This window comes from Cyprinus carpio, chromosome B2 (assembly GCF_018340385.1).
Source record: "Cyprinus carpio isolate SPL01 chromosome B2, ASM1834038v1, whole genome shotgun sequence".
NCBI classification, from domain to species: Eukaryota; Metazoa; Chordata; class Actinopteri; order Cypriniformes; family Cyprinidae; genus Cyprinus; species Cyprinus carpio.
The window spans coordinates 2,721,799-2,734,256 of NC_056598.1; the positions used below are offsets into that span (position 1 = coordinate 2,721,799).

At 33.7% G+C, this 12,458-nt stretch overlaps 1 protein-coding gene across 10 annotated transcripts in view; it reads right to left on the reverse strand.

The window, feature by feature from the left end:
* The window catches only part of LOC109054706 (adhesion G protein-coupled receptor L2-like), a 99,008-nt gene that overhangs the window by 1,525 nt on the left and 85,025 nt on the right, over positions 1–12,458 (reverse strand). For 5 of the 10 annotated variants that reach the window (XM_042717737.1, XM_042717732.1, XM_042717730.1 and 2 more), the window contains 5 exons: positions 11,081–11,172; positions 9,516–9,684; positions 7,845–7,973; positions 7,152–7,248; positions 4,959–5,087 (listed from right to left, as the gene is read on the reverse strand). In XM_042717737.1, coding sequence (XP_042573671.1) covers positions 4,959–5,087; positions 7,152–7,248; positions 7,845–7,973; positions 9,516–9,684; positions 11,081–11,172 — 616 coding nt within the window. Of the gene's footprint in view, positions 1–958; positions 995–4,958; positions 5,088–7,151; positions 7,249–7,844; positions 7,974–9,515; positions 9,685–11,080; positions 11,173–12,458 lie in introns of all 10 variants that reach the window. The other 5 variants (XM_042717734.1, XM_042717739.1, XM_042717735.1 and 2 more) reach the window with 3 other exon arrangements.

Below are 12,458 nucleotides of genomic sequence, written 5' to 3' on the forward strand. Positions count from 1 at the left end.
CGTCTTGTATCATATGATACAGTTTAGCAATATAACACAAGTATTTTTTTCCCGATCTGCAGGATTGTGAATGTGATACTGATTATATACAGTAGTTCAATAAACAAGTTAAAGTGTTTCATTTTAGATACAATATTGTCTGTTTTACTCAATTTCATACTTCCAAACAAGGAGCAGTAGACAGCAGTTTTGTTACTGAATGAATCGAGTGAGCCAGTGATTCAATGACTCGTTCATCATACTTGAACATACTTTTTTTAAACAAATCAGTTGAATGATTGATTAGTGAAAGGACACGCTCATTAAGACAGTGACTTGCTGCCATCTACTGCCGTTTAAGCTAAAAAAAAATCATATTTATTGTATCATTTAAATTCAATTATTACAATATTTTAATATTATAATTAAAAATAATAATACTGAATTATTATCATTATTTATGCAATGCTAAATCAAAAGCAATGTTTATTCAAGGCTTTTCTCATCTAACACAACAATGACTTAAAACGATTTTTGGAGGGTAATTTCTCAGCCAAAATTTATGTGCGAATAACTTGTGATTAATTTGATTCATTAATCGGCATGTCATGTAACTAATTAGATTAAAAATTGTAATTGGTTGACAGCCCTAATTAAAACTAATTAAAATTTAAAACTAAAATATTAAATTAAAAGAGTAGAGATACATGTTGCTGAACAGATGATGTTTAAACAAAATATTCAGTGTTTCATAAATGTTTTTAACAGTAATGGCAACAGCAAAGCAGCCAAAGAACCTCTTGCAAAAACAAAACAATCAGCATTCTTTTCTTTTTTTCCACAGAAAAAGCATGAGCATAAACACAAAACATGCTGTAAATGACTGCATCGAACACCACAGAGATGAAAGCGTGTTTATGGAGCACACAGATGCCAGTCCACAGATCACAGAGCGAAGGCGAAGAGTGCAAACACTCACATCATGTGTGTCTGCTCAGGCTAGCTGACCTGAGAACTGCCCATGAGCCAAAACAAAAAGAGTGAAACAACGGCGTTTTAAAAATTGCAGCAAAGACAGAAAAGTGAGAAATCACCAAGCTTACAAACTCCAAAGGTCTGAATTCAGTCCATCGAGATCCACCACACATATTTCATTTCACTCACAATTTGAACAAATAAATAACATGAATAAAGAAATATGCAAGACTTTTTTAATGTTCCACGCTTGAAAGGCCGAAAGTAATTATCCCCATAAATTAGGGTTAGGGAACATTCTAAATGTAAAACTAGTCTCTTTTTCAGTTCATAAATTAAAATTACAATCGAATTGGCACCACAGGATGCTAAACTGCAATTTGAAGTTGTGAAAAAAGTTTTGTGGTGAAAATTAATTTGGACTGTTATCATCTTCATATAACATATGTTTATTATTATGACAGACTGCAATTCCCTTCAAATCTTTAGGTTCATTTAAATCATTAGGTTATTTATATTTATTCCAATCAAAGTGTAGAAATATTTAATAGAAATAGAATAATTTGAGAAAGTATATATATATATATATATATATATATACACAGTACAGACCAAAAGTTTGGAAACATTACTATTTTTTAAGTTTTTGAAAGAAGTTTCTTCTGCTCATCAAGACTGCATTTATTTGATCAAAAATACAGAAAAAAACAGTAATATTGTGATATATTATTACAATTTAAAATAATTGTTTTTAAAATTTATTATACTTTAAATTATCATTTATTTCTGTGATGCAAAGCTGAATTTTTAGGATCATCATCACATGATCCTTTAGAAATCATTCTAATATGATGATTCATTATCAAAGTTGGAAACAGTTCTGCTGCTTAATATTTTTTTAGAACGTGATACTTTTTTAGGATACTTTGATGAATAAAAAGTAAAAAGAAAAGGTTATGTATATAATTTTTAAATAAATATATAATATTGTTTTGTTTTACTTTAATTGTAATTAATTTTGTTTTTGTGATTTTTTTTCTTTCTTTTTTAAATCAATACTTTTATTCAGCAAGGATGTGTTAAATTGATAAAAAGTGATAGTAAAGAAAGTATATTATTAGAATATATATTATTAAAAAAAATTTTTATTTTGAATAAATGCAGATCTTTTTAACCTTTTATTCATCAAATATATTCGACAGCAGAACTGTTTCCAACACTCATAATAAATCAGAATATTAGAATGATTTCTAAATGATCATGTGATAGACTGGATGTTACATGTGACACTGAAGGCTGGAGTAATGATGCTGAAAATTCAGTTGCATCACAGGAATAAATTATTTTTTTAAAGTATATGTAAATAGAAAACTATTATTTTAAATTGTAATAATATATCACAATATTACTGTTTTTTCTGTATTTTTGATCAAATAAATGCAGGCTTGATGAGCAGAAGAGACTTCTTTCAAAAACATTAAAAATAGTAATGTTTCCAAACTTTTGGTCCGTATATGTATATATATATATGGAGAGAGAGAGAGAGAGAGAGATATATATTCTCCCCAATTCGAATTATATTCAAATTTGAATGTAAAAAGCAATAAAGCTTTTTATTTTATTTTTTTTGTGAGCGAATCTATTATTTATATTTATTCCAACGTGTAGAAATATTTAATAGAAATAGAATAATTTGAGAAAGTATATATATATTAAATATCTTTCCAATTCGAATTATATTTAAATTTGAATGTGTAAAGCAATAAAGCTTTTTAATTTAGAATTTTTGTATTTGTATTTTGTGAGCGAATCTATCAGAAGGCTGAATGCAGGATATGGTAGGAGTATCAGGTTTAGTACTCCATCTTTAAACGAAAAAAAGAAATATTGGTCACACTTTATTTTGACAGTCCACTTTAGACATTCCTCTAATTATAAGTAACTTAGTGCAGCTAAATGTCAACTAACCGTTTTTAATTTGCAACTACGTCAAGTGCGTACCTCTCATTAGAGTATCAGTAGACTGTTGGGTTAGGGTTAGTAGAATAAGTTGACATGTTCTTGCAAAGTTACTTACAGTGTAGTCAGTAGAATGTGTGTTGGGGAGCATCAAAATAAAGTGTTAGCAGATATTAGACTACTAATACTCTAAGGACTGCTGGTTGACATGGAGTTGCAAAGTTACTTATAGTTACTAAAATGTCTAAAGTGGAGCATAAAAATAAAGTGTTACCTGATTATTTTCTGCAGGCCTACAGTATATGAATGCATAAACATCTCGAATCATAATTACAAAGCAGTATGAAACAGCAGTATTTCGTGACTAATAAAAAAAACTGTTGATAGAATTGAAAGTGTGGAAAATCATCACAGATTTAATGAACTGCTGTTTCATGTGGAGCATAGGATGGATTTAAAGTTCTGTAGTTTGAAATAAACATAAGGGATGTGAAAAACACGTCTGTGTTCTGCTGTGAAACAGGCATCAAAGAGTTGAACGGGAGGAGAGAGGGACCGAGGGGAGAAATGAAGGACAAAAATAAAGCAATCAACCATAAGACATCATCTCAGCCCAGATGATTTGCATTTGTTTATGCGCTGGCGAGTGGTTTCATCCAGTCAGGTACTGTCTGAACTGGAGAAGCAGACCGAATGCGGTCGGACGAGCTAGAAAGCAGGAATTCTGGGAGAAAAGCCAGGCCAGATCTTTGATTGCTCAGCATTGCAAATGTAGAAAAGCTTTTCCTGCTGCTGTTTGTCTAGAGCGAAGGTCTCAGTCTGAGCGAGCTGTTCAATTCTCTCGTTCACTTCCGCTTCAAGCATCATGCTGCAGTCAGCCCAGAGACACGGCTATGAAGACATTACACTGCCACAACAAATCAAATATTTCTATAAAACTCCTACTTTCTATTACAGTCGAAACATGTCTCCATATGTCTGTAGACAGCACTGAAACTGTCAGCATTTCTAGCTTGTGCATTTCTATACTGTTTGAGAGACTGACAGTTATGAATACAGTGATTATTCAATTTATTTTGTTAAATTATGTGAATTTACATACTCTACCGTACTTCAACATACATAAATAAACACCTATCTACAATATTTGTATGATTTATTAAAATCTGTTCTCCTTATTCTATAGAAACTATATCACCATGCACTTGTTTTATGCTTGAAGTTGCTTACAATGTTATGTATAAAATGTATATATAAAATACAGTTTCAAATGGCAAAAAGTCTTCTCTAATGAAAAAAAAGGCAATATAAAAAGTTTTATAATGTGTTATTTGGTAAGATGGCTTGTTTCCTTGTACATAAAACAAAACATTATTGGAGTACATTTTACAAGAGCATGCTATCTCAGTCTTTGAACTTTCAGATGTAATGTGTTGCTTGCTGTTTCTTTTTCAAATTCTGAGTGAAAATAGTTATTACACCATTCTTTTTCAGTGTATGCTTTTTTTCACATAATGTATGAAAATGCATGGTGATCGCTTGCTGCTCCCCTTAAATTTTGGGTGGTTCATTAAAATATGTATATATTAAATTGAAATTAGGGTTAGGGTTATGCATCTTATGTCCGTAAATAAATAAATAATCAAATAAATAAATTTATATTAAAAATGAAATAAAAATTAGAAGAATAGATAACACTGATAATAAAGTAAAATAAAATAAAATGTAAAAAATGTAATGAAAATAATAGATAACACTGATATAATGCTAATTACAGGCTTCCCTATGAACAATACACAGCAGGAAATAAAACACTGATGTAATGCTCAATAATATTAATAATAATAAATGCTTAAATGAATGAATAACCAAGTTTGGTCAACTTAGTTATATTATTAAGTGACAACTTGGATATTTGTGTTAACCTAAAGAAAGGCTGCAGTGATTTCATTACAGATTCTCTGTAAACTGCAGTCCTGTGTTCATCATGCTGTGAAAAAGCCCACATTCCCAAACGACAGAACGAGACCCGCCCCATAAAGCACCTGGAGAGCGGAAAGCTGGAGGAGAAGGGGTGCTGCAGACGATGGTTTCGGCGAGAAGGTTGTTATAGCGGCTGTTAGTGTCGTGAGGCCTGAGGAGAGGGTTAGTTAGCAGATAGTTGCCGCTCATTCCTGTTGAACAAATAAAGAGAGGAGAATGAGTTAAGAAAAACAGAACAGAAGAAGACAGAGTCCCGTCTGCGACTGCTAAAGTGAACTGAAACAGCCACTCAGATGACATCGCTATGCGTGTGAAAAACTGCTCTGAGTGGACAGAAGAACAAAATGTTGACCGATCACATATTTCAGATATGTGAACAGAATGGCCCACCAAGCTAATGTTTTACTTGGACACAAAAATATATCTTATGATCTCACAAGAACCGATAAGATGTTTGACTTTCAGACACTAATATTTATAAATATGACTCAATTTACAGCATGCATCTGTCCCAATGCCAGGTCCCAGCTAAATCTTTTCAGAATATACAAAAAAAACATGAAAACTATTACTTTCAATTCCCAATTTCTAGTGTACCAAAGAACACTGGGTCCTGCATCACACCTGAGCATTTTACGTTAGTTTGACTCAAAGCTCGGTCACGTCTCTAACAGCTCGAACTGAACACCAAACTCTCATTAGCCTAAAAAATTAATAATTTTTAAAAAGCATCCTGGTTGCTCTCTAACCTAATACAATGACCAGTATTATAGTGTTTGTTAAGGTGTAAAATCAATATTTTCTTGGCATTTATATTTGTTCATATATATGCACTTTTCACAGATGCATGCATACGGTACATACATGCATTTCACATATTGCATGCATGCATGTACCCTGATACATTTACACATAATTGCTTATTTACTTTTTGGGATTTATTTATAAATTTCTCTGTTAATTTTGTTTTCTTTATTATATTGTGAAATTTTTATAATTTTTTGGTGTTTGGTTTGAGTATTTAATTATGGGTTGTTTTTTTATTTTTTGTTTTTTTTTTAACTGTTTCTTAAATTTTTTTCTCTTGTTTTTTTTTTTTTTTTGTACATTTTAAACTGCCAAATAAAAAGAAAGAAAGAAAATAAAGGATTACATGTAGAGTCCTAATGAAAAGACAGAGACTATTTGCACACAGATTCAACAGAAAAGACCAAAACAACTGAAAATGAAAGAGAAGAAATGGTAAAATATCCTTTTGTTATTTGTGGAGTTTTTGCTCCATAAGAGTTTAAACCTGTATGAAGTGTGTGATGGAGAAAACCTAAAAACAAAAATTGAGTGCTATATATATTTTAGTTTGATAAAATGGCTAGTAAGATGGATTGATGCAATGCATCATGGGCCACACAGCAGGATGAGATGCTGTGACATGAACAAACTGTATCACTAAGTTAAAAAAGATACACCAAATATATCTTCATTACTTGTTGTGTTGCTAGAAAGAAAGAGCAAAATACATATTAATGCATACAAGTGTTCACTTTTTAAATAATCAGTGGCAGTTGCAAGCATTGCTCACTCTGAATGTTTGGTGCTTGCAAAAAAGACTGCAAAATAACAGAAATTAAATTCATATTTTAATTAAAAAAATTACAAATAGAGGCATTTACATTAATTTGTATAAGACAATGCAATCTCGCTGTGGATCTATATAAAATACTTTTATTTGCATTCATATTATATTAGATTCAGCTTGTTTTCTCCCTTACTTTCAGTGGTGATATCTCTCAGTGTATAAGTCTGTGTCAATAGTTTCTTAATAATCTCTTGCGCTGTGTAAACGCGTCCATAATAATTTTTCCATCCTCAGCTCCGTACTGAATTAATTCCCTGTGAACTACACCAACCACAAAACCCACAAGATTCAATCTTGAGACAGTAAGTTTATACTGAGTGGGTTCAATTTGTTTGAATTCGTCAAACTGAAACAGATCCCATGTTTGTTCAATGCACTTCGTGACCGCAGGCTACATTCACCAACCAACTATTAAATAAATAAACAAAACTAAAAATAAATAATGAATGCATCCCAAGGCAAACAGAATTTGTTACTATTTACGCTCATTTAAATGAAGACAGAAGGAGATTAAATAATTATACCTTTCACATAAACATCTCTGGAACAAGTAGAAAAACCCTACAGCGTCTATAAACCCACAGTAGCGCGTGTGAGAGCCCAGGGTTTCATCTGTTACCTTGGTTTAGAGTGGAAGTGCTGTTGATATCTCCGGAGATGAAGGACGACTCTGATTGTTTCCTCACTGTGTCGTTCCACATCCTCCTGATGCGGCTCTGCAGCGACACGGAGACACGCTCGCTGATTAATGCGGCTAATACTCATGCAAACAGCTCTGCAGCGTATAGCAGGAATAATAACACTAAATGTGGGGAAAAAAAAACTGCGAAAGAAAATGTCTAAACAACACATTCTGAAGATTACATCTGCTGCAGCTTCACAAATCCCTCACGATAATCACAATAACAATCAAGTAAACAGACATCCATTTTTAAGACACCTAATCGATTTCTGATTCATGCGTGAGATCATTCTTTTCACTGAATCTGTTGAACCGGCTCAGATGTGAACTGGACTAATACGACTGTCAACAAGTCAGTGATTTAACGATCTGTTCGGGACAGATCTTCAGTTAACGACTCGCAGAATTGTTCATTTCTGGCTCAAAATGAACGGGAGGATCCTCAGAGCTTTCTAAACAGCCGAGAGATTGATTCTTTAACCTGTCCGTTTATTAAGAGAACCAATCACCACCAGACAGCGAAGAGCAACCCTTTACAATCACTACCGCAGGCAAGAGAGAGACCATATCAATAAAAAAGAAACACCATTCACATTTCATATGAGAGTGCAGAGTTTGACTGAGATGTACCTGTGTAGCAGATGAATATCGAGCGGTGGACCTGGAGGCCGAGGGTTTGTTAACGGCGTGAGGTCCTTCAGAGGGAAGAGCAGAACAGCACTGAGACTGACGCAAACACTTGCTGTACTCTTTACGCACCTGAAGACACAATCCAACAGCAGCTCCGTTAATACACCATTCACAGCAAAGGAGACATACAGTAAATATGACATATCATAAAACTAATAATGTGTATGTTTTCTAATCAGGCACTGAATCGATTACCTATTAATAGTCTTCAACCAATGGCATTGCTAGACTATAATATGCGATATAATATTTAAGTCACATATTTGTGAACACTGAAAATGCCACCACATCTGAGCATAAACCTGATACATTTTTGCAGATTATTAGCAAGGTGTTTGCATAAAATAATTTACAATTTATCTTATGCATTTTTGGACATACTGTATTTACACTAAAGATAAGTTGGTTAAATGATTCCTTTGGATTAGACTCGTGGTAAAATGCACCACATGTGCTGCTTAAAGATTTAATATTCCTTGAAATTAATAAAAACCCAGAAGGAAGTACATACACAGAACTTCCTGCGTACCTGCAATAATTAAAGATGTTACGGAATACAAATACACTTTATGGATTTAATCTGACTTTATTTACTAGCATCTTTGCTGCTGTCTTTCTGGTCAAACTTTATTTTAAAGACCAATTCTCACTACTAATTAACTATGACTTTTGTCTCAATAAACTCCTAATTTGCTGCTTATTAATAGTTAGTAAGGTAGCTGTTAAGTTTAGGTATGGGGTGGATTAAGGGATCTAAAATATGCTCATGCAGAATAAAGCATTAATATGTGCTTTATAAGTACTAATAAACAGCAAATGTTAATAGTTAATAGTGAGAACTGGGTCCTTAAATAAAGTGTTACTGTATTTATATTAGTTGAATATCACCTTTCTATTTCATTTGTTTTAATGTTTTTGCTGTAATGAGAGACTTGTTTCTACAGTTTATTGTAACATTTGTAAAGGCAAGTTTTTTTGCATCTTTTTATTTGTCATTTCGTACTCTGTATGGTGTTAAATGGCCTTTTTATATATATATATATATATTAATTTAAATGAGAAGCTAGCTCCTAACTCCTCACATGTAATGCATTCTGTGTTTGTGTTAATGTACTTGGCAATAAAGTTCTTTCTGACTTCTGATTAAAAGTATAATTTAAATAACATTCATATTTATAATTCATTTGAAATAAATAATCATCAGCAAAAGCTGGCCAATTTTGTGTCTCGCTGTGAATCACTTTAAATTGGATCAAAGGAGAAGGTGAGCGACTTTATGAAAACATCCTTTAGGAAATGCAATTATATGTGCATTAAATCACTCACAGGTGGGCCTGAAATAAAATTGGACTGTTGTATTGATTTTTTTATCTTTTATAATTATGTATTAAAATATACAGTATATTTAAGGGTTATAACCTTCTAAAACAAGCCTTTGATAAAGACAACCTTGAAATTGTCTCCCGACTTGTTGGGATTTGAATACGAAAAAAAAAAAAAAAAAAACTTTGCAGCCAGAAAATGCATTATTACTAAACACATTCAGCGGCTATCAGTAATAAAGAAAGTGGCGTCTGACAAACCGATTCCTTCAGTACGTCATGGGTTTACCTTCTTCTGCAGAAGACAGTGGAAGATGAAGATGAACATCCCTTGTAAGGTGTTGAAGATACTGAAGAGGTACGCCATGATTACTGCAGAGTCGTTCAGGAAAAACAGGCCGAAGGACCAGGTCAGACAAACCAGACACAGCAGTGCAAAAGCACCAAACACCCAGGACCTGAAACCCACAGGACTCTAGTCAGAAATACATTTCATAGCCTTTTTTTTAATCTACCCGGGCTCATTGGAAATACGTGCCTCTACCTACATTTCCACAAACTCAAAAACGTACCTAAACGTATGAATCACTGCAGTTTCATGTAATATCTGTCACCACAAGCATGCATTTTCAATGAGCCTGGGTTGCTTTTGTGAGCAACATCATACAATATCTGTCTATAAGCGCCAACTCTAAGCAAAGCCTGCTGTTATGGTTCTAATGATAAATAAAAACATTTGTACTTCTCTGTTATCATTTATGACTTTCATAACATAGAATATAATACCATGTAAGGCAAAAGGTTATCCACATTCTTTAAAATATCTTCTTTTGTGTTCAGCAAAAAGAAATAAACTCATACAGGTTTGGAACGACTTGAGGGTGAATAAATGATGACTGTTTTCATTTTTAGGCCAACTATCCCTTTAATGTCAATTAAGAGAAGTTAGATTGCAATAGCTTTGTGTGTTTCTGAATTAGTTTATAGCTGTTTTATGCATTTATTCAATCTCATTGACATCATTGTTGATTATAATGAGTCGGCGAGGTCATGCTGAGAAAACGCTGCTGATTTGAGTGGTATTGAGCTTAATCCCTCTCCGTCAGTGAGACAATTAATTGTCTTTGATTGGCTGTTGCATTCATGTGCTCTGTTTTATTCCCAATACACAAACACTAATGAATCATTAAAGAGAGCCAGCTCAAAAGAATCATTTGTTTGAGAACAGGACTGATGAAAAAAGAAAAAAAAAAGACACTGAATACTTTTATAAATTCAAGCCATTCCTACGATTAGACCACCCAGCCGTATATCACTGGACTCTTCCCATTAGAGAGTCCAGAAACTATTTCTGTGGATCAAATGTCCTGAACTGACGATTTCTACAAATGGACACGACGAGAGCAGATTTCACGGCCCCCAGATGCAAGTTTAAAAGTAATTACGACTTTGGGTCCAATAAAACATCTTGCTTATCATACCATTGTACGGCCCATCTGGAAATATGCATTTAGTTCCCAAGGACAGTGTTTATAAGAGGGTCAGACTGTGCTCTCGCATTGCAGGAAGCAAATGAATTAGTTAATGACACGGTGCTTGAAAAGTTAATGTTTTCTGTAATTATCCCCCAATTAGCTGTATTTGAGTATTTACACGTCCAGCTCCAGATGCAAGCTCTACCTCGTGAACCGGTTCATACAGCGACAATGCAGCGGCCACGCTGTTGTTATTAGCATCCTGACACTTTGAATAAAGCAATAGAGTAGCGACAGCAAAATAGCTGAGTTCTAAACATGAACGTGTAAAACTGCACAGCTGCTAAGCGTGTACGACAGCATTGAAGATTGAGCTTACCGTATGCTCTCCAGTCGACTGGAATCAGGTTTCATAGACATTGAGTGTTTTACCATCTTGTACATAGTCACCACCAGAAAGATGAGATTGAGCTGTCGGAAAAGATAAAACATGTTGAGAAGACCACACCGAGAAGCTCTTGGAAATCACGATTGCAATTCATCATTCAGATGGCATATTTGTCAAACATTGTTTCATATTTACATTCACGAGCACCGTGCAATGATCTTTCTTGGGATCTGCGATCACCAGGCTATTAGACGACTATCAATGGAATTGAAATATAAAAATAAAGCACCTTTTATGTTGGCTGATCTGAACTACAAAGCATAGCCTTCAATAATTCAAAAAGCAGACAGCAGCTAAAAAAAACATCAAAATGCAAGAATGCATGAACTCTGCTGGGAGTTTCCGAGACATCTTATAAACTATGCTTTTATGCACGGACCATTTGAAAAGGTCTTCTTAGCATGACAATTGAAGTAGATCTTCAATAGTGATTCAAGCACAGAAGCTTGTAAGAACATTGATATTTCCCGACACATAAACTATCACCCAGAAAATAAAGTGCTACCATTTGTTCCTAATTCTGATCTTAAAGATAACCGGCTCGAACTGTGCGTAGGCGCCTTCTCAGACGAGTATAAGTCATAACTTTGGCCCTGAAAATGTCTGCTTGCTGGCAAGAGCTTGTGTTTTTCTTCACCGCCCTGAACATGGGAATGTAATTCAGGCTGACCAGAGAAGACCTCTTAAAGAAACATACTTCAGGAAACAAAAAATGAGCATCATCTATATTAAATATGTGGAACAAGAATAGAGCACCTCTATTAAAAGAAGCTTGTCTTAATTTAGCTGGTGGTGACAAAAGTTATTTCTTCCCCAGACTTTCCAAATTCCCCCCCTATATATTATAACAATATCCTAATTATAGAAGCTCTCGCTGCACAGTTCACTTTCTATCAAACTCTCAAAAACACTAAAAGTCTAAAATGGTATAAAAGCAAGTGGAGAACTATTTTTAAACTATATATTTTTGAAACTACGTTTAATTCCAAAATTTGGGTCACATGTTGAAAATGTAGCATCCAGGCACTGACTATGTGTATAGGTTAGCAAAGCACATGCTGTTAGCTTAGTGTATTGTGTTTGACTTCAGTCAGAAATGAGAAAACCTACATTACAAATAAGTGAGCACTTTTAGCTTTGCATACAAGAGAATGAAAAACACACATCTGGTTTATTTTTTGGAGGCACACACACGCACACATATACAGTACAGACCAAAAGTTTGGAAACATTACTACTTTTAATGTTTTTGAAAGAAGTTTCTTCTGCTCATCAAGCCTGCATTTATTTGATCAAAAATACAGAAAAA